Source organism: Trachurus japonicus, chromosome 4, assembly GCF_045865225.1.
Source record: "Trachurus japonicus isolate A0001 chromosome 4, Traja_1.0".
Lineage (NCBI taxonomy): Eukaryota > Metazoa > Chordata > Actinopteri > Carangiformes > Carangidae > Trachurus > Trachurus japonicus.
Window position 1 is genome coordinate 15,725,662 of NC_140910.1, and position 25,776 is coordinate 15,751,437.

At 41.7% G+C, this 25,776-nt stretch overlaps 1 protein-coding gene across 3 annotated transcripts; it reads right to left on the minus strand.

Moving 5' to 3' along the window:
• Positions 1-771: 771 nt before the first annotated feature.
• eps15 (epidermal growth factor receptor pathway substrate 15) lies at positions 772-25,454 on the minus strand. Of its 3 annotated transcripts, none has more exons than XM_085774282.1 (25): positions 25,340-25,454; positions 22,419-22,460; positions 21,638-21,727; positions 21,494-21,541; positions 21,290-21,385; positions 20,974-21,051; positions 20,313-20,420; positions 19,881-19,940; positions 19,120-19,365; positions 18,703-18,848; positions 17,876-18,032; positions 16,624-16,706; positions 13,456-13,528; positions 11,835-11,996; positions 11,241-11,438; positions 10,720-11,139; positions 10,377-10,451; positions 9,857-10,007; positions 9,673-9,717; positions 9,132-9,529; positions 8,151-8,220; positions 7,917-7,987; positions 6,918-7,053; positions 6,348-6,553; positions 772-3,240 (listed from the first exon to the last, which is right to left on the minus strand). In XM_085774282.1, exons 1-25 carry the CDS (start codon positions 25,391-25,393, stop codon positions 3,100-3,102), a joined length of 3,354 nt encoding a protein of 1,117 aa, XP_085630408.1. In that variant the 5' UTR covers positions 25,394-25,454; the 3' UTR covers positions 772-3,099. The 3 variants fall into 3 exon arrangements, with proteins under 3 accessions (XP_085630408.1, XP_085630409.1, XP_085630410.1); XM_085774283.1 differs by having other exon boundaries at positions 20,313-20,438; positions 20,989-21,051; positions 25,340-25,385; XM_085774284.1 differs by lacking the exon at positions 6,348-6,553 and having other exon boundaries at positions 20,313-20,438; positions 20,989-21,051.
• Positions 25,455-25,776: the final 322 nt, after the last annotated feature.

Genomic DNA, 25,776 nt, shown 5'->3' on the forward strand with positions numbered 1-25,776 from the left:
TCACACAAAGCACAAAACACAAAACCTAAAATTATTAATGCATTTAAACAATAGGCTATACAGTATTTTCAAGTTTTTATTTATTTTCAAGCTGAACCCTTGGATCAATATGAATGAAACAGTGCACATAAAAAGAGGAATCAGTATATCAATATCATTATCAATTTCATAACATGTGGACAAACTTCATTCACTGATTACGATTATGATATGACTGCAGAGCAGCTACTCAATAGACATTGTGGTTAAGACATTGTGCTAGCTGCTGCATCCAAAATAAAGATGTACCTTTTATTTACCCAAAGAAATATACACTGGAAAAAAATATTATCTGTCTCTCTTTTCTCCCTCTATCAATCAAACCATTCTGAAAAGGGCAGTTCTACATAATGACCTATTTTATTGTGGTGCTTAAAATTCAGTATTTTGCTTATAACACTTTGCTATTGTTCCTAAAAGGGCATCCCAGTGATTTCGTATTGCACTTACAAGTTGTTGAACTTGTAAATGGCAATTAGAAACAAAATCATTAAAACTGTTATTCTGACTTTCAGTCATGATGTACAAATAAAGCATAAAAGCTGTACTTTTTTTAAGTTTATGTCCTCTTTTGAGTTCATTCTCGAGGCAGAGCATTTGTAATTTGCAGTATTATTTTTTAACGGCGTTTTCGCAACAGCTGTCTGTGTAGTCTGTTGAAGACAAAAACATCAATGTAACAACAAAGAAAAGGAAATGCACAAAGACAAAGAAATGCACAAACTGCAAAACTACACGTTTAATATTTATTCTGTTTCAATTAAATGCATTACATATTCTGGCCAAACCTCCCAATAATGATTTTTTATTACACGTTAGAAAATACAAAATAAAATACAATTAGCTTGAGTTTTAAAAAGCTTTCATGGGTAAGCCTAGAAACATAAGTGGTTCTTAATTTGTAAAATTCAAGGTCTGTACAAATGACAGTACTGTGTCTGGCGGCCTTCAACTGCGAGAGAACAAACTATTAAGTGTAGCACAGAGAAGAGAGGGCGAGTCTGCTCTCCTGGAGACACAAGGACTGCAATACAAGAGACTGCGCTCAGTAGGAAGTGCTGCATCAACCACAGACAGTAAACTGGTTAAACATGAGAAGAGGGAACTAGATGACACTGCTCACTCGACACAGAAACAGAAAAAAAAGAGAGAGACCTCAAGTGTTGTGCAGTCAATTCCCTAGAATGATAGTGCAACAGCAGCCTTTTTTGCAAGTTAAATAACCACACAGCCCGACGTGCACAGAAAGAAGTGCTCCACCAAAACGCAGAGACACAGATCAATTTTTTTACTGACTTTGTGTAAGACTTTGAAAATCCAGTTTGGCCTCTGTAGAGAGAGGAAGCATCTCCTGGAAGACGTCCCGGAAAAACTAAAAACAAGTCCATAGAAATGGTAACAAAAGAAGCACCAACAGTAGCACACTTTAACATGGAGCCTGGTGTGAAATTTTGTGACATGGACGTTCACTACATTAGGACATTTTTAATACATTTCTGTCATTGGAAAAAAAAAAGAAAAGTCACCGAGCCAACATCCATGCTGGTGACTGAGGAAGACACTGTTTTAGGGAAACTGTTCTGTGCCTGATCCCCGACCTCTGACCTCCCAGGAATCAGGATCTCTGTGCGGATAAAACCAGGTCTTAACGATGCTGTTTAACATTGTTTGTTCAACATGTGATTAAAAGGGAGGAGAAAAGTGGGTCCACTTCCTGTTCAACACAGATTCATCAGTGACAATCCAGGTACAACTTCTGAACTCATCTATAACTGTCCGTGTCCTGACTCTTCTCTGCCACATTTCAGCACACAATAACATTCTTTCATCTCACATTTATACAACATCTCAGATACTACCGCCTAGAAATGAGACCTTCATACCAAGTCAAAGCTCATAATGCTTTAGGTGACGAAAACAACAATTTGAAATCTGCATTAACTCAAAGTCAAATCAAAGGTTTCACTCTCATTTTGTGCAATCTGTCGTAGTGTGCCTTGAAATTAATGCAAACTAATACGTAGTCATGAAATGTCATGGATGTAGTTTCACTCCTTTCAGTGTCTCCCAAACAAAATAAACTTTCTACCACAGACAGAAGAGATGCACTATTTCAATTCAAAGGAAGTTCAAGCATGGTGAAGCCGAGTGAGGCAGCAGTGATGGATTTGTTCCATTTTTAAGTATAAATTTGCACATGCATTTCACATATCGGAGGACTGGTAACTTCCAGTTTAACATGAAAAAATGTTGAATCCTGTCACACTGTCCTGAAATAGAAAATAGAAAAAAGGAAAAAGGAAAATCTCACAGGCTCTCTGCCATCGTACATGGTCCCTCTTTTTGAGAAGGACAATATTAGGTACATGACTAGATTTTTGTTACAGCACCTCAAAAATCTCGCATTTATGTGTGTGCTGGAAGAAAACATGGGCATTTTTGGCCTGTCTGTCATTCACTAATAAAATCTCATCAAATCTTCAACATGAATTCAGAAGCTAGAGAGATTTAGAGACTAAATAAAGTGTAGTGAGTCTGGTTAGTGGATAAGAGACAAGGCCATTTCAACCTAGTTTTAAATAAATTACATTCTGGAGAGTTAACGTGGCTTTTGTAGCCTGGTGTTGAAAATCACTTGACACTCGCTAAATCCATATCCACTGCATTTCATTTCAACAATCCATACACTCTTTGCCGATCCTCTCCTCCAAACAAACGCAGAGACCAAGCAGGATGGAAGAACACACAATACTGCGACGCCAGTGACCAGTGAACAACAGTCTTGAAGGGTGAGGGGTGGGAGGGAGCTGAAATATTCAGAGATGGGTTTATTCTGAGAGTTTCTTCATGGGGGTCAGCAGGTGCTGCTGAGTCAGTCCTATACAGTCCCCACTTTGCTTTGGTGCTTTCTGGGCTGGGCTGGGCTGGGCCAGGCTGTGCCGTGCCGTGCCGTGGTGAGCCAACCCCTTGCCGAGCTGGGCCGGGCCAGGCCAGTGGAGGAGGGGAGGAAATGGAGGAAGAAGAGGAGGAGGAGGAGGAGGTGGTGGGGAAACCAGGTCCTCAGGAGAGTTCAGACTTGCTGAGGGCGATGGCCAGCTCCAGGTCTTCTTGTTCCTGCTGGGTGAGCCTGGCGAGCCGCTCCTTTTCCTCTCGCTCGCTCTCGCGCTTTGCCCACTCTATCATGTCTTCCTCTGTTGGATACTGCTCCATGAACACAGAAAACAAACAGAAACACACACACACACACACACACATACGGAAGGAAAGAATACACAAGTGCAAAAGAGAGGAGACACACAAACACAGACACATTTACGCCGTTAACACATTCTTATTGATGAAAACGGGCTCTTAGATTCTGTAACTGCGGATAATACGAAGAGCACAACACACATCAGCATGAGCTTCATAAAGAGACTGATGATTTCAGTGTTACTGATTGGGAGCATTTTTTAAAATAACAATGTGGGAGCATTAGCAGATCTAAATATATAAAAGATTAGTTGGGAATGCTGTGCATGTATCAGTTTTTTTTTAGCATTAACACACAATAAACACATTTTCAATCATATTTGATTGAGATATTTATTTATTTATTTTTTTTAAGTATATTTTTGGGGCTTTTTCCCCTTTTTACAGGTGAGTTGAGAGACAGGAAATGGAAGGCAGAGAGGGGGGGCTGACACGCAGGATAAGGCCGCTCGACGCGGGATTCGAACCTCAACACATGGGGCAGGTGCTCTACCAACTGAGCCAAACACCGCCCCTGATTGAGATATTTGATAAATTGAGAATTGTAACATATGTACTGCACCGCCTGAATTGACCATGAACAACACACAACACGGCTCCTGGATCAGAGATGACCATGAGCACAGCGACAGCCTTTGGGCGTTCAGACATGTGACAAAACAAACTGACTGGAGGCATGTGAGTGGGAGGAAAAAGCATGAGGTCTGATAGACAATGGGGGATAAATGCGAGTCTGATCATTTTCCCTCAAGCAGGGAACTCACCACACTGGTTGAACATTACAGACCAGGCGTCGTCATTATTCACACTGAATGACAGACAGAGACATGTGTGCTTTCACCCATGCAAAGGAAATTAAGCAACGACGACGATGACTATTTCAGGATGCAGAATGCAAAACATGCATGATGATGAGAAAAAAATGAATGGATTCAGCAGAGGACATGCACACATCACTTTTAGAGGAAACATCTCACTGCTGCCTTTAAATAGAAATAAAATCAGACATTAATGAAGCACTTAGAAGGAAAAAATGCTTTTTATTCCTGAAATTTGTTGACAGTCCTTCTTGTTTGTTATCTGGTCATTTTTATCTTTTACTTACAGTTACTTAATTTATTGGACAGAAATTGTGTCAACACTTGAAAGGACTGTTGAGGTCGTTTTTGCCACTTAGTGCAGATCCTTGAAATTTACAATACTGACAAACATTTTCCAAAGTACACAATATAGATTATTAAAAAGCTTTTGTCTGCTTTCCATCTAGCGATAAGTTTCACACATGGATTGATAACATACAGTATCTACCCTCATCAATGTGATTAGTTAGAAAATCAAATAAGGGCTGCTTGAAAGGAAATACAATTTAGAGCAGGCTTTGAAAAAAAATAGTGAACGATAATCTGAGGGATGGTCACAGCTGAATGAAATTGTAAAAATCTTTTGGTCCTTTAAAGCTCAGACATTTGCAGAAAGTGATATGATGGATGCACATAGAAGCCAGAGATGGTGCCCTTCAGTCAACTCTTTATTTAACTTATTTGACAGAGGTGTAAAGAAAGAGAGACAGAGAGAGAGAGAATACAGCCGATCTGTTTCTCCACAACACACTGCTAACTAGACAAGGGCTGGTAAACGAAGGGAAGAACGGATGAACAGATGTATGATAGAGAGATGCATGGATAAATGCATGGTTTATAAATAGCGGCATGAGTGAAGGGGAAAAAAACACTGATTTGAGGAATGGCAGAGGCAATGGTATGAGTGAATGAGAGCTAGCTGATCAAACACACAGTTAGTGCGTGCAGGTCAGGGTTCAACAGGGACATGCAGGTGCAGTCATGTGACGGAGGAGGCACGAGAATCAACAATGTCTTCTGCTACGTCATCCATCCCAGAGTCACAGCGTGACAGTACATATCTGTGCAGCATTACAAAGGCAAGAGCTGACAGAATTTGAACATATCTACCTTGTCTTTTTAAATAATTTAATGGACCATTACAATAAGTATTCTGTTATTTGTGAGAGGAATTTATTAAATGGAGAATGAAAAATGTATATTCTAGCCTAGGTGTTAAAGATTTTTTATGGAACCAATTTTGTCAATGAGTTTGTAAAATAATGCCTGCTTCAAGTTTTCAGTCTTAAATATGCAGCAGACACTACTTCTTCTCAGTCAGCGTCTGCCGATGTAACACCTCACAGTTGTGCCCGGATACTGGTGAGAGCCAGAACAACCAGTTCACACCAGTGGCAATTTAAAATTTACTCTCTTTATTTAGTCTCACTCAGTCGGTGTTAAAAACTATCCATTAACATAATATTTTATAATATATAAAAATTGTTTTTTTACCCACACATTCAAGTGCACAGGATGTAGTGTCAGTGTGCTGAGTTGGGATGGTGAGTGAAGCCAAATCCAAGCAGCCTCTCATCTCTCCATTCACTGCCAACCATTACGAGGGATTTGGTATCATAAATATAGATATTCTGTATTTAACTTATGCCAGAGCGTGTGTCTGTAGCTACTAATATGTTACAAAGTTGATAAATTTATATCTATAGTTTCTATAATGACATTTCTGTACATTTCTTCATGAAGTAACACAGTGCAACCTCAATCATAGGGCTTCAATTAAGTGCAATCCCATTCTGAATCAGTAACAAAAAAATAATTTCAAGTGTCAAGATTTTTTACAAGGCAAGGAAATATAGCATTCACTATTAAGAGCTAGAATATAACACAGCAGCATACTAAACGTAAGAAAAACAACCCCCAAAAGAACAGATTTAATAGCTGGCATCAGCTTTAGTAAAGAAAATGAAGTTATCAAATAAACAAATGTAGTATCAAGAAACTGCGCATTAGTTCACTTCTTTGGGACTTTTCACTGGCAGTGGATGGAGCGACTTTTAGAGCTGGCCTGATTTGCTTGGTGGTTGTTACCCGACTGAACAACCAGATGTGATTTAATAGCAGGAAAAATGAGAGAAGAGGGGATGTCTACTGAGAGTCAGGTAGAGGTGAGGGAGAGGGTGAGAGGGAGGTGCTCACTTTGTCAAAGCTGGCAAATCGGTCAGCTTCCCGTACGTTGTGACGAGGAGGGGAGGAGGGGGCGAAGGGGTCGGCTATGGGATCCTTGGCAGGCAGGGAAGGCGAGGAGGAAGTGGAGGAGAAGTCTCCTGAAAGCTGCGGGAGGAAGTGCCCTCGTCGATGGAATGACTCGGAGGAGTCTGTTCTGGAGATGGACGATTTCTTACCTGGACGGGTGAGGCACAAAGGACAGGCAGATGAATACAGACAGGTCTGATCATGACACTTTTGCCACCAGTTGAGATTATATGCAATTTTTTTTTTTCCTTTTTTCTTTTGCACAAAAATATCATTTAAAATAGTATGAACAATTGTTATGATTGGGATGTGCGAAGGGGAGGTATGAAACCCGAAAGGGCTTATATGAAAACCTCACCCATGAAGAACATAATCAAAAACCAAATTACAAATTAAGAAAAGAAAATAAGGAACAATTAAATAATAACGAAAAAATAAGTAGGAAAAAAAAACAACTAACAATCAACTGAGTTATTATACAGTGAATATCGAAGTAGAAAGTAGAGTACTCACCTGGGGGTGGAGGGGGTGGTCTAGTTGGCGTACCAGTTTTTGGGGGCAGGGCAGGGGGCACATCAGGGCTGGCGGACTGACCGTCTTCCTGGAACAGGTTCTTATTGTTGATGCCAAACTGGTCAGCGCCGTTCGACTGAAACAAGACAGTTCACAGAAAATCAAATCCATGTTTGTAAAAACCACAATTACTAATGAACCTGCCCAGCTGCTCAAGGTGCATGACATACACTCACAATCCTGAGTTGCAAGGAATTATGGCCACACATATTTTCGCAGAACATTGTCATGTCACAGAGAAGCCGACCTTTGGGATATGAAATGGAATTTCATCATTTTTGTCCCGTGTGTAACTGTGTCATAATTAGCTCACAACCTCTTGAGCTGTGGCCAAAAATGTGATTTGTGAGGACACAGACGTTGAACCAACACGATGCCTCTGGCCACATCTGTCACCAGAGTGGAGGCAAAACACATTATGACTCACATCGTTTATGAGCATATTTTACCACATGTCTGAGGCTGAACCATACAGTCACTTCAGGGCATATTTACAGAGAGCTTTTTTGTGTTTCGGAAGTAAAATGCAAAAATAATCTGACACGATTTCATAAATAGTAAGAATAATGTGTTGATAGATGCAGCATTTTGCAGAGCACGGATGTCACTCCTCCTGTGGTATTTCCAGTCATTTAATATATTACACATGGCATATTGTTGCACATGTTGTGAAATGAATGACGGGCTGAGGAAAATGTTTCCACTAACTGTTTCCTCCCAGAAACCACAACACACTCACCAACTCACATGCTCTCCCAGCTCGAGTCAATTCATGTTGTGGTTTTACGGCAATGGAGAGTTGTGTAGGGTGCTGCTGTAGGGGTCTACTCACCCATTTACCAAGTACTTGTATATTTATTGTTTCTGTATCACGTAGTGATTTCAGCACCGCACATGTTAAATACAGGATGTGACCAACTCCACTGGTCTGAAAATTACCTTTGTCAAGGCACTGAAGTCTGCAAAGCCTCCACCAAATGATTCATTACCGAACACAGCAGCAAACGGATCTGAAACACATAAGCACAAAGTGAGCGAGTGTATAAATCTGGAAACACTCACATAGACACTGCAAATGTAATGTGTTTCCAATTTTAATTTTGTTTTTTTTTAATTTTGAACAGCTGCAGTAGCCTCTAACCCCAGATGATGATGGTTCGCTTCAAGTCATACCTGCATCTGAGCTGGCGCTCACTGTAGTACCACCTGGAGCAAACGGGTCATTGGTTGCTGCAGTGTCCTTCTAAAATTAGGATATAAAACATTTATGTACATCATACAAAAATAAAATCACATGAGTCATCGCACTTACTCTAAACCACAGTATTTATCTTATTTTGTCTTGTTTTACAGTCGATCCATACAGACTTGATTAAATGTAGTGAATTTGTTAATATCACTTTCAAGAAATATAAAAACAAACACATTAAAATGAATTAAACACAGTGCCCTGCACCATGGCTACTACAATACTATGAATACTATTAAGAAAGTATTATTATTTGAATTAGTTTTAAGTTATTACTTCCTGTCATTTCAATACAATAATAATATAACACTCTACACTGCTTAAAATTCAAACAGTAAAGGACCAGAGTTGGAAAAGGATTTGGTGGCATCTAGGGGTGATGTGGCAGATTGCAGCTGCTAGAGTACCCCTCCCCTCACTGCTCCCTTTTCCAAGTGTGTGGGAGGAGTTGCTGTATGTGGCCTTTGGGTAACATAAAAACTGAGCAAGTTCTGTTTAGAGCTCCTTTGTTTGGTTCAGGGCTACATGACAGTCCCACCCCGTATGTAGATATTATGGGCTCAGGTCTCAGCTGATTATTCACTAATGAAAACATATTTATATATATCATAGAATTATCATCAATATCTGCCAGGAGATCTCCCTAAATATATATATTTTTAAATCAGAATTTGACAACATAAAATTTAAGTTTGAATGGATCTCGAAAAATGATAATTTTGTCCAGTGGCTACAATTAAAACTCTGGGCCTATCAACTACCATGTGTATAAGAAACCTTTACAGCATCATAAAAAAAGACTGACATTCAATTTCTGTCTTAAAATCTTCATAAATCAACAATGCACAAAAACCCTCCCTTTGATTGAGTACACTGTGACCAGCTCTAACGGAATAATTCCTCACCACTGCCAGATCAGAGCTGGCTGCTGAGCAGCTGAAGGGATCCGTCCCTCCGTCCTGAGAACCAAACGGATCGGCCTCCGTCATGGCGTTGACTTTTCCTGCGAATGGGTCGGACTCGGCCACGTCGTTCTCTGAGGAGCTGAATGGATCCTTGGCAGCTGAAGGTGGATTAGTAGGTTTGGAGGTAAAGGGATCGGGACCCGCCGCTGGTGCAGCAGCTGCTTCATTCACTTTGCCTGCAAACAGGTCTGGTTCTGGCATGCCAGTAGTGGTACCAAATGGGTCGGCTGAGGCAGAGAAAGGGTCCTCCGCGATAAAGGGGGCGCTTGAGGGTTGCGTGAAGAAAGAGTCTGCAGCAAAAGGATCTGACCCTTTAAATGGATCTCCTCCAAATGGATCTGAATAAACCAAACAGAAGCAGAGCATCAACATTTGATAAATCAGCATCAGCACCCACATTGGAGACGAAACACTGAATACAGCAGATAATGATGTTTAAAGATATTAATTTCCTAGTAGCGCTAAGACTGCAGAAATGTACCTGCGGTATCAGTTTTTCCAAATGGATCATCTTTGAATGGATCGTCTGCGAAAGGAAAAACAAATCATCTACAGTCCGACAGTGATGACATTTTAAAAGCTTTTGTCACTGGTCAACTTGATTATTCAATATTAAACTGAAAAGTACACTCTTCACTGAAATGAATCTGCTTGTCTGGACTTACGGTCAGTAAAGGGGTCTGAATGGAAGAAGTCCATCTCGGGTAGGGGTGGGGGGCTGGTTTGTGGTGGCTTGGGGCCGGCTGGTAACACGTTGGTGGTGGTTTCTGGGGACTCTGCTGGCTCCTCTTTACTCTCTTGCTCGGGTGATGCAACCTGTCAAGTAGTTATAGGGTTCAAATCACTGGGTTGCCCACTACAGTAAATTATATGAACACTGTATAGTATATTAGATATAGATATAGTCATTACTACACAGTATTCATGGGTTGGAGTGTCAGTATGTTCACAGGTATCATGGTTGGAGTGATCCCATCACAAGATGGTCTGTGTTTTTATTTTGCTGTGTCAGTGTAACAGTGTGTAGGTGCAGTGGTGGAGAACATGGTCGACATCTGAAGCCTGTGTTTTGTGTAAACACCCTGACGCAGGGATACTACACCAATAATAATGGTGAAAAATGAGCTGCCTATCCAAATGACAAGCTAGAGTCATTTAGGGAAATAGGAACACATGGTTACACACCTCTGGTGGGCTTTCTTTAGACGACTCATCTGCATCATCTGCAACCTCTGAGGAGATGGGAGGACTGCTGTGCTCCTGAGGACATGAGAGGAAATTAAAAATGTTTTAATATTACATAAATGCATATTTTGTATATGGTACAATTCTTGTTTTCTTATAAAGCTATGATTACACCAAATACAAATTTAATCCACTGTCCCTGCATGCTTGGTGAGTGCTTATATTCATATGGTAATGTGATATTTTTATAATATCACTGTCATATGTAAGATCAGCAAAATAAGGATTTGTAAGGATTAACATTATTGAAAGGACTGACGATGGAAGAAAGTCTATCTATTACCTTAACAGTGTTGTCCCGTGGCTTGGCGAGGGTCGCCAGACTATTGTACATATCAGTGGAAGCTAAACTAGTATAGAGATCATCCAAGGCATCAGGCTTCTGTTTTTCCTCCTCTGAAGAAGTTGGACTCTCAACCTCCTTCTCTTCTTCCTCTTCTTTCTCATTGACTTCTTTGTCTTTTTGATCTGAATGTTCTTTCTGAAGACTGGAGACGTCCGATGGTTCTTCCACCCGCAGCTCCGTGGGCTGGTCCTCCTGGAAGAGGTCCTGCTGGAAGGGGTCGGCCTGGTGGAGCTCCGCTACAGGGCCTGATGATCCGTTGACCATGACAGGAGAGCTGTCCTCCAGAGCTCTCTTCCAGCTGAGCTGGGCAGTCACTGACCGTTCCTCCACCTGCAGGTCGTTCAGCTTCTGTTGAACCTAAGAGAGCAGAGAGATGCAGTAATTACATAAGATTAACATTTATAAAACACGGACATACATATTGTTTATGTGCATGACAGAGATGCACACAGACTAACCTGTGCAACTTGTGTGAAGGAGTCTCGCACAGACTCTTGCAGAGGCGTCAGCTGCTCCTGAGCAGCCTGGACTTTCTCCTGTAGCCTCCTGCTCTCCTCCTGCAGAGCAAGGAGCTCCTCTCGAGCCTGAACCAGCTCCTCCTCATACTGACATATCCTCTGTTCCTGCTCCTCGTGCTCCGACTGCAGCGACGAGATCTGTAACGGATGTAGTGACTATGAAAAGTCTGGAAGTCGTAACACTCATGGCATTTGAGTCATGTGATTAGAATAAGTAATCAATTAAAACAATTGTTGTTGGGGGGGCTGTTTAGCTCAGTGGGAAGAGCAGCCTCACTGCAGCCGGCTCTGGATCGAATCCCGAATCGGGGGCCCTTTGTTGCATGTCATTCCCCCTCTCTCACCCTCAGTCCCCACTGCATGTCTCTCTCTTCTATACTATCAATTAAAGGCAAAAAGTCCAAAATATATATTTATATATAAAAAAAACTATTGATGATCTCTGCCAGTTATCAGCCAGTTCTCTAATTCCACAACTTGCCAGTGTTGATATAGGTGAGGAGAGTCACTTCATCAAAAGAAATCAAGACCTACCAGTTGTGTCTCCTGATTGGTCTGTTGGCGAATGTGACCTAGCTGCTCCTCCAGTGAACCTTTCTGTTGGTCCAGCTCCTCCAAGGCGTCCTGGACCTTCTGACGCTGCGACTGGAGCCGCTGCAGCTCCTCACTCTCCTTCGCCACGTCATCTTGTAAGTCCTGTAGAGATGAAAGCGAAGAGGTGACAAGGAATTAAGCATGTCTTCGTGTGTCCTTTCCAAAACAAAACAAACAGAAAGAGACAAACTGCACTGGAGGCATTCTGGTAGTCTCTCTTTGTCTACTGATCTACAAGGACACAAACCAATCACTGCTGTCTCCTCACATTTTACCTTTTTTCTCAACTGCAAACTGAGTGAAAAAAGGCAGTCGAGTGAATTTCACACTCATGGGTTCAATAGCTGAATAAAGCCAGTGAGATTCATTTCAGCTGCAGCTGAGCAGCTTCACTGATCCAGTATGTGAACAATAACTTTTTGGCAGGTTGCACTATAGCCACTGAACAGCTGCGATATGAAGATGAAAATGAGAGTATATTATCAAAAAAACAAAAATCCCCTCCACAATTGGTGAAACAATTGTAGATTAACAATTGTTCAAATGTAATACAATTCATAATGTAGTTGCTCAAAAATAATAGGATTAAATTAACTGTGTAGACGCAATAAACTGGGGGAAAAAGAAGCATCTGTATCCTGATATCAGCAACTAGAAAAGCTCCAGAAAATATGTATGGTATTTGAGGAGCAGAACCAGTTCCCCTGTACACACATGTGGGCGGTCGGCCCAACACTTGCCACAACACACATCCCCCCCAAAAAACAACATTTGCAAATGCAGATGAAACGTAATACACAATGATGCATTTGAGCATAAACATTTATGCAGGAGAAATTACATCCTTTGATTTAGTTTGTCAAACTAATGTCATTTTGGTGGATGTAGGAGGTGATGGTTGTGCAGCTGCAACAAACACATTATCACCCGTTGAGAAACACTGCAGAAAGAGTTACGGTGTCAGAGCAGAGGCAGAGGGAAATCATGACTACCACAGCAAACAATATCTAACGTCCAAGAATAAAACTTCAGTATACAGTATAAATAGCTGAATCCGCTCCAGGCTACCTTGCAGTGCAGCGAAGAAATTCAGCTGCATCAGCACCAGACTCCCCTGAGACCCTGACTCACATCAGAATTTCAAAAAAGCCGAGCCGACTGGCCCTTTAAACCGTCAGCTCCCAAAAATAGAGCCCATTTCTCAGGCTCAGAGGAGGCAGACACGCCTACACAAGGACACCACCCTCCCTGTCTCTGAGAAAGAGTAAATGTGCTTCTGAACAAGCGTCTGAGACTGCTGGCCAAATGTATTATTGATCTCCTCCGCCAGTATATTCATCACAAACAAAGAGTGAACAACTGGTTTAGCACCTACATTTCTTACTCTGTTATATCTAACCTGAATATTTATTCAAGCAGCAAAAAAACGCTCAAGTTTCTGTGAAAGATACTGATTGTGACAACAAAGCAATACAGTTTTCCCTCTTAGACATCTGCTCAATGTCTGCCAATAAACACTGCTCTGGGAACAGGCACAAACTCACAGACAATGACACCTTACCTGCACTTCGCTGGTGCGCTCTCTGATGGCCTCCTCCTTCTCCTTGATCTCCTCTTCCACTGTGCTCTTCTCTCTGGGGGTCCAGCACAACAGACAGGAGTATTTAGCCACCAAGGACAAAGATGGTAGAGCTGGTGCTCCCAGCCCACCCAGCCACTTCTCTGCCGTGCCTTCTTTACCCGGCCCCTGAACCACCACCACCACCTCATCTCCCTGAACAACCATGATGCCCTAAACTCACAACTCCAGTGTATGGAAAGCAGCTTGACCGCCTGCGGCTATGGCAGGTGTGCGTGCGTGTAATGTGTGACAGGATACGAAGAGAAAGTGCGTGTGGTGACTTCAGGGCTGCAAATGTACAGCGCTGTGAGTGTGGGGAGGCTGAGTGTTGGAAAAACTGAGCATGTGCTTGCTCAGTCAAATGTGTGGGAGATAAAGAGTGAGAAGCAGATGGCTGCCTTGAGGATGGAGGGAGGGAGAGAGGGAGGAGGGAAGAGAGCGAAGATGAGCCAAAACATTACATCGATGATTTATGCTGCCTGTGTGCTCATCCTCGCTACTTCACTATTGTATCCACCAGCCTCCCAACCAGAGAGAAGAGAACAGTGGATTTTATTTTTCATAAATACTAATGTGAAAAGGTTAATCAAAAAATATGTGAAATTCAATTCCATTCAAAGTTGCACTGTATTCGCAGTATTACTGATACTGTGTAATATACCCAGATTTTAGTTAATTTGCAATATCTGAATCTACCATTTAATGATTAGAGTGAATTTTTTTAGCAACAAATAAAAGTAACACAGAAATGGGGGTTCATTTTATAACATTCATTCACACCCTTACATTAGCTATGGTATGCTGCCTATGCTATATCACAAAAATGTACAACATTATAAAATGTAGAGCACTAATGACATTGACAACACCATGCCAAATGTAAATCATGACAGACACAAATGTGACTTTCAGTAAAACTGAACGCATGTGGAAAAAAACACAGCTAATCATTGAAAATTCAATATTGATCAGCCCCCTGCATCTGTTCATACAATTTGAGAGCCTGTTTTCTCACATAGCTGACACGTGCTCAGTAGTCTCAGAAGGGAAGAGGTTAATGTTTTCAGATGACAGCCAAATAACAGGATTTACAACACATTTTGAATTATTGTTTCAGCTCTGTTAAGTAAATGTTGCAAAATTTTAATAAGCTTCATGCACATTTGTCCTGTAGAGATGACGCATACCATAGCACTCTTGACATTTCTGTTCAAACGTCAGCCTTAAAAACTACTTATCCCTTGCCATCCATTTCAGCGCTGACTAAAAATAACATCAAAACTTTCAAACATGGCTCTCCTCTCACATCGAATGTGACATCACAACTCCCCTGGTAACAGCAGCACATCCATCTCGAGTAAACCTAGATGAGTCAACTCCAGCTGAGCTCCTCTTACCCATCCTCATCCTTCTCATCCCCGACCTCCTCATGTGGAGCAGGAGGGCGCTGCCACAGTTTGAAGCAATCACAAAAATGAATCATCCTTCTTCTTGATCTGCCGTCTGTCTGAAGCTCAGCTCTCTGACTGTCATTAGTTTCTAGTACTTTCCGTCTTTCTTTCCTCTGCTTCCTACCTCGGAACAGCTGTCCAGCATGTGTGTGTGTGTGTGTGTGTGTGTGTCTACACATCTGTGTGTGCATGTATAGAAAGGTGGGGGTGGGGTGGAAGGCCCCTTTCTCACTTCTCACTCTCAGCTATCGTGAACAGGGAAGCTAAATTCAGGTAAGTTATGAAAATGAAAACGAAAACCATATCAACCCATAACTGCTTTAGGGCAACTGAGATTATACATAAAGTTTGCATACATACATTTGCATCTACTTTTAAAGCAAAGAGGAAAGCCTGAATGAAACAGAAGAATGAAAATGCCACATTTGCTACTTAGACATAAATATGATGTGGAGTAAAAACAGGTGCTGTCTGTCTAACTTACTGTGAAAATACAGAAGTTAAATGTTGAACAAACACATCGGTGGTGAAATTTCTTCACATTAAAAATATATCTAGCTTGATGTTTTAGACCAAGACAAGGGAAGAGGAGGTGATAACATCAAATGTGTTGTCTATTCTGTCCATCACTCTCCATCTTCCACCTCACTGTCACACAGCAGCTACATAACTCAGCTTTATGGCCATCTGTTGTGTTTCATTCCCTGCAGCACAAACACAAATGTTTTTATTCATTTTCTTTCAAGCTGCGGGTGACTGTTCAATGAGAGCCTGAGATCGTGAGAGTGATTTAATCTTATACTGTAGGTTCGGGTCTACTAGAGCCAGTATTCAATTAAGTTTAGGTCACATCAGTGTTTCAAAATGTTTAGAATATATTTGGGCAGTTCAACCAAGTAGCCTCAATAATCCACATTTATAAAGTTAGATAAAAAATTGAGTTACAATTTAATAATCATCTGTTTTTCCCACTTACTCTTGGATGTCACTGATTTCCAAAGACTGATCAGCAACGACCTATCAGCCTTACACCACTCAACCACCACAAACACATCCCCAGTTTGAGGGAAACAGTGTCTCCTGCTGGTCGGTACAGGATACTGAGCTACTGTAACTTCACTTTACTCTTAAAGCTTCAGTTGGTAACAATTATTCAGTCATATTTGCTGGAATTGTCACTATATTCTGATGGTCAGACATTAAATGAGTAATTTAGGACAAAATCCAACTCCTCTGGCTCCACCTACAGCCTGTAATCGTATTTGCCAAAATCCACCGCGCCCGACGATTCTCCACCAGTCAGGTAGAGGGAGCAGGAGGAGCAGCCAATCGCCGCTCCTACACGTCGTGCTATGGATACGGTACATCTTTTTTTTTTTTTTTTTTTCTCTGTGGGTGCGTTCATGGCTACTTTGTGTGTGTCTGTGTGTGTGTGGGGCGCTTGGCAGAGGTTCATAAAGGGACCTGACGGAGTATTGTCTTGAAATTTCCGACCAAGTCGCGGAGTTTACTTTCACTTTCGTCAACTTACCAACTGGAGCTTTAATGCTACAACTTGTCACCACCAGTGCCATAAGCTGCACCGCTGTGGGTTCAGCACGAGCATGCATGCATGATGTTTTAGCAGTTTAAGAACAGAAGAAGAACAAAATGTTACCTTTGTAGTTCAACAATCTCGTTGCTGAGAGAGTCCAGCTCCTTGATGGCTGAAAAGTCAGCTGCCAGGTTTGCCACGTTGTTCTGGAAAGGGAGTAAGGCAGAGGACGATCAAGAGACAGCTGTAACAATACGATGATTAACTACAACCTACTCTAGGCTAAGAATGACCTCTGATCACATGAGGAAAGTAAAAAGTCATTTTGTAACACTAGGAAAAACAGCAGAATTACTCTTGGATCTTGGATGTATTACAGTGTGAAAAAAAAAACACAGCACAAACAAATGAACAACAGAGCTACACTGATGGCTTTGTGACAACTACACTGGAAGCCAGTGGTGGCAGTCAACGGGAAGTACAGAGGCTCAAGGGTGGTGGTGATACTGTACAGATAAACTAACTTCACAGCTTTTTTTTTTTTTTGCATCTACAGGTGCAAGGTGAGATGAGGTACTGACAGTGGAGTCCTGAATACTTTTAACAGCAACCTCTGCTCTTGTCAGTGTCAGGGACAAATACCAATATCAGTGTGATGTAGGTTTGTTGACAGTGAATAGTGTGAAAAAGCCAATAAGAAAAAAATGATGACGAAGAGAGGTAGCTTGTTAAAAGTAATGAGATGCATCCAGGTCAACACGGGTAACACACACACTCACTCAGATTTGTCCCACTGCATGTGAAGTAGACAAAATGTAAGAAAAAAAAATGTAAAGAACAACATTGAGGGAAATATGACAACATGCTGTGTAGAGAGGAAAGGAATGACAAAACAGCTGCAAGCTAAAAAAAACAAAACAAAAAAACACACAAACAGGAGAAAGACAAAAATGCAAGTCAAAAATACGACAAACTGAATCTTACTTATCTCAAAATACAAAGAAGCAATTTAATTCAAATGGTAATATACAAAACAAACACAAGGCAAATCACAATCTATTTATTGTGCTTAAAAACTGAAAAATAATGTATGATGTCGTCCGGTATATTCAGCCACGGCGTAAACAAGTACTTTCAGGCTGCAGTATTCAAAACATGAAGTTGATATATTCACTAAACCTATGGTACATCAACTTTGCTATTCTGGTTACAACTGATGCTGGTGCTATTGCTACGATGAGCTGGCCTATTCGTCTGATGTCCAGTTACACCATCAGCCTCATTATTAGGAACACATCCGTTCTGAATGAGGTGTCCTTATTATCCAGAGATTCCCAACTTTTTATCTCTGACATGAATGCTCGGAATGACTCACCTGTTTGATATTTTGTCTGTCAGACGGAGGGATCATCTCTGGGGAGAGGCTCTGCGGAGGGTCCAGGCCTTTGGTCAGCTTCAGATTGATTAGATGAAGCGCCAGGGCAAACTGCTCTCGGGTCAGTTTCCCGATGTCTCCAATATCACAAAGCTCCCTGAGAACAAACAGACACGGGTTACATAAGAGAATAACGATTTATACCTCAGGCAAAGACTATTTTTGATTGCCTGGCTGCTGTCATGTTCAGCAGTTATGGAGGCCGACACACAGGACAGTCGCAACAGGACAGAAGCTAATCAGCCGTGTGAAGATAAAAATCAATCTGATGTGATTGTCTGCTGGTCACATGTGAACACACACACACACACACACACACACACACACACACACACACACACACACACACACACACACACACACACTGAAGTGAAATCTGAACTTATTATCCATCTATCTCTCCCTTAGTTCTGCACAATTATAGCTTAAAGATAAGATTTGGCCACTCTAAATTTTATTTTTAGTTGAATAACAATAGGCATTGGGCATGTTGGCGGTCTAAACAATCAAAGGACCAATCTCATTTTTATTTGGTCAACTCATAACATGTTTCACTTTCATATTCAGTAAGTGATGTTTTCTGTTTATTTAATGAATGAATTTAGATGAAATAAAATGAAAGTTTAATACCAGCAAATCCGACAATATGTATTTCTGTGTCTACATTTGTGCCGTTGCGTTTGTCATCTCCAGTTGAATGTGTGTGTTTTATAGAACTGGATCGTGCAGTAAGCTGAGTGAAAGGGAGCTTGGCTCTTGTTTCTTACCAGATTCGTGCAAGCGTGGCAGACGGCAGCCCAGTCTTGAGGAATATATCTCGGACCTCGGGTCCAGACACCAAACCGTCCATGTCACTGTCCGTCTTGATGAACAGTTCATCGTACTTGACTTTGTCCGCCGGTGACACCACCCACTGCACAGAACAGATTTTTGACCACCACTGTGTTTATTTCATAACCACAAGTGGGATTTCACACAACCTATAACGGTGACATATTACTAACTCAAACTTAAAAGTCACTTACCTTCACAGTCCCTCTCTTGTTCTTTTGAAAAACACACTGCACTAGCCAGTTTGAAATCATTTTAAATGTTTGTCGTCGCAGCTATGTCGCAGTGAAACGTAAAACATCCAAAAGCTTTGCAGGTACTACATGCACAGGAGAGATGGGTCTTGTACTCACAGGGACAGCTGCTGGTGCTGGTGGTGGTGGTGTTGGGACGGGAGCTGGGGTGGGTTTAGGGGGGTGGGGCATGGTCTTAGCGCCAGAGTGGGAGGAGCGACTGTCTTTGACGGAGGGGGGCGAGGGTAACAGGGGCATCACGGGAGGCACCGAGGGTTTTTTCCTCTTGGAGGGTGGAACCAGGGGAGGTGGTAGGGACATGGGAACGGGCTCCCCCTCCAGAGCTCTGTACACCAAATACATGGCCTAGGAGAGGGCAACAGAAACCACTGATAAAAGACAAGATTATAAAGTTACTCAGACTTCACACTTCTTCCATGTGTCCTGAATTTGTTCCATCTCGATTTAAAGAAACGATTTACACAACCTGTACCAAGAATTCATTGGATTGGATTGGATCGCATTTTTAAATATTTATTGTCAAGTTTTCTTTTTCTTTTTTTAATGTAAAATTCTGCACTTTTCCAGTGGGTCCTTCTGGTACCACTGCTAGCAAGAATTAAATAAATCAAATCAAATCAAATAAAAAAATTAATGTATAATTCAATAACACGTATATAAGCAAGCACATGAGTAAGAAATGCGTTGAGAAACTTTAAAATCAAAACAGATGCTCTGGAGATCAATGCTGGATTACAGTGAGGGATCACAGCTCATATCTGAACGGTTCACACTGAAATAAAAGCAGAAGCTGAAACTGAGCAGACTGTAACTGTAACCTCTGTGCTTTTCTCTATCGCTGATATTAGGTCACATCTTACCACAGAAAACTCATCTTTGTCCAACATGCCATCTCTGTCAAGGTCGCTGAGTTCCCAGACCTTCAACACACAGACACATTATTATTATTAAGCATGCATCATTACAAAACTGTGATACTCACAAGCAGTGTCCCTGAAAGCCCTGACTCACTGCAGATTCTCACTTCCTCTTATTTTATTTTCTACCCGACTGACTCTTATTTTCACATCCGTCTTTTACTTCCTGCATTGAGTGGTTCATTTGTTGAAATTTCAACTTTTACCTTCAATTTTGTGTAACAACAACAGCATTTGCTACTTGATATAGGATGTTTAAATGAAATACATCTGCACAAATTGTTAATGATGCATCTCTGTTATTTTTCCAAAACACAGGATTGCTCTCTTTAGGTCTGCCACCTTTTAAAACAGATGTATACGAGAGGATCATACCCTGCCGAGGATGTCCACTGGCAGTTTGGAGTTAAGCAGGACAGGCTTAACCTTGTCTCCTGTTAAGATCCCTCCTACTGGACCCAGACTGTCGAAGATGGCGTCGAACTTCATCTTCTCCTCAGGCTGGAAAAAAAAACACAAGACAAAATTATTAGATTAGAGTCTGGGGATACAATGATTTCCTGATGCAGTTACTGTAAAAAAAAAAAAAAAAGAAAGAAAGAAAGAAAAGAAAATCTAATAAAAACATAAAAGGACACGTTTGTTGAAGAACAATACAGTAACATGCTTCCACAAAGTTCAACAAGCCACAGAGACAGTGAAAAGTCAGCTGTGAAAATAAATCATTATAACTCCTTTACTGTGTGTGTCTCACACATAGGACACATGCCTTTAAATGTTTACCAGCATCTCTGGTTAATGGTTAAGAGCAAACATACTGACAGTGGATGACGGTAAATCTCTGCGTCATACGTGGCCTGACCTGACTTGACTTGTTTTACATTTCATAGAAGCACAACATTTAAGCTCCCCCTCTGCGATGGACACATACTGTCATGAAGGAATGCAACTTTTTCCCCCTGATGTGGTCATCTTATGAGAAAGACAAAGACATCAAAATATAAACAAACAAAGATCAGACTAAAAGATAACAAACTTGCCAGTGTCCTACCTTGACAACCCAGGGTATGTCAACAGCCACTCCTCCTGCTAACAGTGGGCTGCTCGTGTCATGCTGGAGATCAACAAACCTCAGTTAATCATGCAGCTTAGAGAACATCCAGACTTAAATTATTCAGAATACACAGTGATATATTTAAGCATTACAGCAGTGAGACAGAGGAAAAACAAGAATTTAATCCTAACACATCTGAGTACATTGTATATTCTGTCCAAAGATAAAGTCAAATAATCAACAGTAGCATTTAAATCATTGACAGAGCCTGTGTTGAAGTGTATAATTGTAGACTTACAAATTTGGGGGGAGGAACAGCCACATTAAGGCTCTTGAGTGACACCTCCAGGCCATTTTGAGCACAAGCCACCAACCGCAATGCAATGAAGAATTGCTGAGGGAAACACAGATGCAGAATGTGTGTAAGCCTGGCAATCAAACACACTTGATGCATATAAAAAGACCAAATCCACTGTGATGCGTCTCCACAAGGCATCTGTACCTGTTTATTAAGACAACCTTTACGTTCAGAGTCTGCCAAATCCCATATCTGTGGAGACACGGTGCACACATTTATTATCACCAATGTTAGATAGCCAAGACAACAGGGGGGCGTTGCTTCTGCCATAATGTGAGTCTTTTTCACCTTTCCCAAAACCAGGTCTGCCAACCCCGATCTCTTCAGGAACAGAGCTGCGTCGGATGCCGCCACCCGCCCACTGCCAGTCGGATCAACCTGCACACAAACAGAGACATAGACACACAAACCCCAAACATACACACACACACACACACACACACACACACACCCAAACATACAGCCTTAAGAGCTTATCCCATTTCACAACATCAGTAAGGCAGATACGGAGAGACACAGCTTTTCTATTAGAGTTAAATGATGTAGGTCAAAACATTCACAGTGTTTGGGCTGGAGAAAGCTCTAGGTGCTTTCTGAGCCTCAAGCAAAAAACAGAGAAGCAAATAAGGAACAAATGAAAACTGTGAGAAGTGCCCTGTGGCATAGGGCAGTCTCTCAGGCCTTGAATCAATACTGATTATAAACCCAAGATCTCTCCTTGGTAGTCTATTAGCTTGCTATTGGATCTCTTTCATGAGGCTCACAGTGAGCTCCCCTGACACATTGGGCAAAGGGAAGCATTATTAATTCATAAAGTTACTTCCTCTGCTGGACACAGAAACAGGACCTGATAGCAGAGCAGAGAGATCACTGCTCACTACACCAGTACCGTTTATAAATGCAAACAGAGCTGGTTTTACAGTTAAACAAACATATTTCAAATTGAGGTATTTGTTTATTTATTTATTTTTGTATTTCAGTCATCTCTCTAACCCAGAGCAATCTAAAGCACAATGCAGTGTGAGTGAAATCAGCTTAAACATGGACATTGGTAGATAGATTTGCGTACCTGTCGATAGTATTTGTCATAGATGGGATTTCCACTGGAGAGCTGTTGAGGAAGACAACACGTACACATTAAGAAGAGTTTGAACAACTGATGTTCACCATATTCTTGACACTGCTCCTAGAACTGTAATCTGGTGCTCAAACGGCCACGTTTGGGTCAAATCCCTCAAAACAAGCCCCGTAAATTACACTTAAAACAACTTGAGACAGAATAAACCAACGGTTGAAAAGCTTTCTCATTTCTGCAGATTCAATGAACGAACTCAAATGATCAACAAGTGTCTGCTGGTTAAAGAAAGTGGGTCATCGACTGAGCGGAGACAGCTGTCAAAATTGAAAAATTACAGATGGAGGAGGAGGCAGACGCACAAATATTCTGAGATATTATTCATCATGCTCATCACAGGCACTTCTGTCATTAAAAAGAGCTGAATTGCTGCTCCGAGGAGGAACGAATGCAGCATCTCATTCATTCAGCTCAGTCTGTAAAGAGCAGCTCTCAAAAGACCTGTTTCACAATTGAGTGGCTTGGTTTTTCTCACAACATGTAGCTACAGCTCATGAACGCTGACTCAGGCATTGCGACAACCCAAGACATGACACTATTGTAACACTGCTTGTTGCTGGGATGACTACTCTGTCATTTTTTTTAATTCATCCATGAGTCATTTAGGATTTCAAATGTCACCAAGGCAGAGCTGGAGGTGAAGAATTGAACCCCCATTGATATATTTGATTTACAACTTAAAGTAGGGAAAGCAGCAGATATACAGCTGCAAACGTGGTGAAACCAACAAATTTGCTTTCTAAAAGACTTTATCTAGAGAAGTACAGTCCGTTAAACCATACAGTGGACCAATATGAGTCAGGGGTGACACAGAGGGTTTGTGCTGAATTGCAGGGATGACTTCAGGATACAGGAGGCTACACTTCCCAAGGTTGATGATGGTCATCTTTAGACAGTTAGAGCAGGGCGTCACTCCACAGACAGCAGCTAATTTGGCCTTCTGTCATATCCTCCCTGAACAACCCCCCTTTCCTACGTTAATACAATTGTCCACCGCCGGGCTTAACAGGAAACGAATCAGCATTTCCTTCTTCATATAGCTGAAACTGACAATCAGTTGCTGTGCTTTTAAAAACTGACAGGTGCAGTAAAAGAGGAAAGGAGTCGACGGTAATTGTTTGAACCATGCATGAATCAACCGGGGAGTGGCCGTTCAACCATATGGGGCGAAGCTGTTGCCGAATTTCTCCAGAGACATGATGCAAATAATACAACATTTAGTGTAAAAACAAAAAAAGGCCAGAGGAGAAAAGATGTGTAAGAAAGAGGAGGACAGGATGGAAGTCTTGTTTCAGACTGATGCACTACCGAAGAAGACGAACAAGGAAAACACAGCGCTGTGATCAGTGTAGTAATTTGTCAGCTCTGTCAACGGCCAGTTTTCAGCGAGATAACTGTCCACACACACACACACACACGCACACACTTATCTTTCTCTGGCCAATGCAACTATTTTTTTTCTCTCTCTCTCTCTCTCTCTCTCTCTCTCTCTCTCCGTGACACACAATAGTGTGCCTGGAACTGTTGGCGGCTGCAACACTGTGGTCATTGTGCTGGTGACTCTTTAATTGAGCAGTGAAAAAACACCCCTCAATCATTGCCCCAGCTATCCCATACAAAAACTGCAGCAGATAGCTAGATACATTACAGTGCAGGAGGTGACACAGGGCAACAACTCTAGTGTGTTCGAGAAATTTCAACTCCCCTAATCCACCGGCCGGTGTATAACACACATTAATGTCACTACCGACACCAGTCAGCAGGCGACTGAGTGTGTGTGTGGAGGGTCTGAAACAACAAACTCCCCACAACAAACAACACTCAGGTCAGGTTTTTAAAGCCCATGTGAGAGGGACACAGACGTCTGCTCTGCTGTTTAGGAAACAGTGGCTCAGGTGTCTTGTTAAACCTGGCTGCTACCTGCTACATTACTTATTTACTGTGCAAAACAAACCCCATCTCCACTAAAACTGTTACTTATACTTAACCTCATCTAGTAGCAACACACAGACATTTTGTGACAGCACAGATGTCAAGTGACAACTCCAGTTTACTTCCTCTTATTGGTTGCAAAACAACTATAAACACTTATTTGAAGCCCCACTTCCCCCCCCCCATTATGGACACTACACAACCACTGTAGCTAAGATGCTAACAGTTGTTGTTGTCCACTTCATAAAGGTCACAGGTAAAAAGCACTAACCCGGGTCAAGTGGAGCCTGTTTACTTCTAATAATAGCCATAAACAGGTTGGTTAGTCAGTCTAACCATGTAGCAGGCTACGTGGGTAGCAGGAGAGAAACAAAACAAAACACGTAGACTACTCGTGTTAAATGTCTGTAACTTGGTTAACTAATTAAAGGCGGAAAAACAATGTTAAACTGGCAGAAATATGACAGTCAAGCCACAATAGAGAGACACACACACACACACACACACACACATGGGTGTCTCGCGTTAACAACTAGCCTGCTGCAGCAAACCGAGCCAGCACTAATCGTGGTTATATAGTACAGACACAAAACACAAAACGAAACCGAGCCAAGTTGGGCTACAGGGTTTATCTGAAGTTTGACACAGCGGCTCTAAAACAGCCCAACACTGCACACTAACTAGCGGCTAGCAGGCATGCTAGCTAGCTACGCCCTTACGCAGTCCCCAAAGAGATTAGGCAGAAACTTTTCCCAGTCACAGCAGGACTAAACTTCACGGAGAGAGAGGACGAGAGCAGACGCGACCGAGACGCTGCTCCGCCCGCCCGGCCTCCACTAACACTGTGGGGATGTTTATCCAGCGGAAAAAACAGTGAGAAAGAGGTTTGCAGTGGTTAGATAAGAGTTGTAAGACAGTGTTACCTGAGTAAGAGACAGAGTGGCAGCCATAGTGTTTCTGTTTCCCACTGCTTTCATGCTGCGCTGCTGCCAGACACAGACTCAGGCCGCTGGAAAACCTGGAGCTGGACCCGCGACCCGGGATCAGGACCCACTGACTTCACTCACTCAAAACAGACCGTGTCTCCTCAAAAGTAATGCAATATCAGCATCCAAAGATGACCATGCTATTGTTATATTTCTAATAGTTTATGTAACATTTCATTTGTAATGTGCAAATGTGCAAATGTTGTTTCAAAGCCCTCTCCACTGTTACAGTAATAAAATCTTTATTTGGATATCTATTGGTATAATTAAATTCTATATTTTATCATATATATATATATGTGTGTCAATTAGTCAATTATTAACATTTTGACTACATTATATAAAAGATGTTTTTTATAGTTCCAACAGATCAT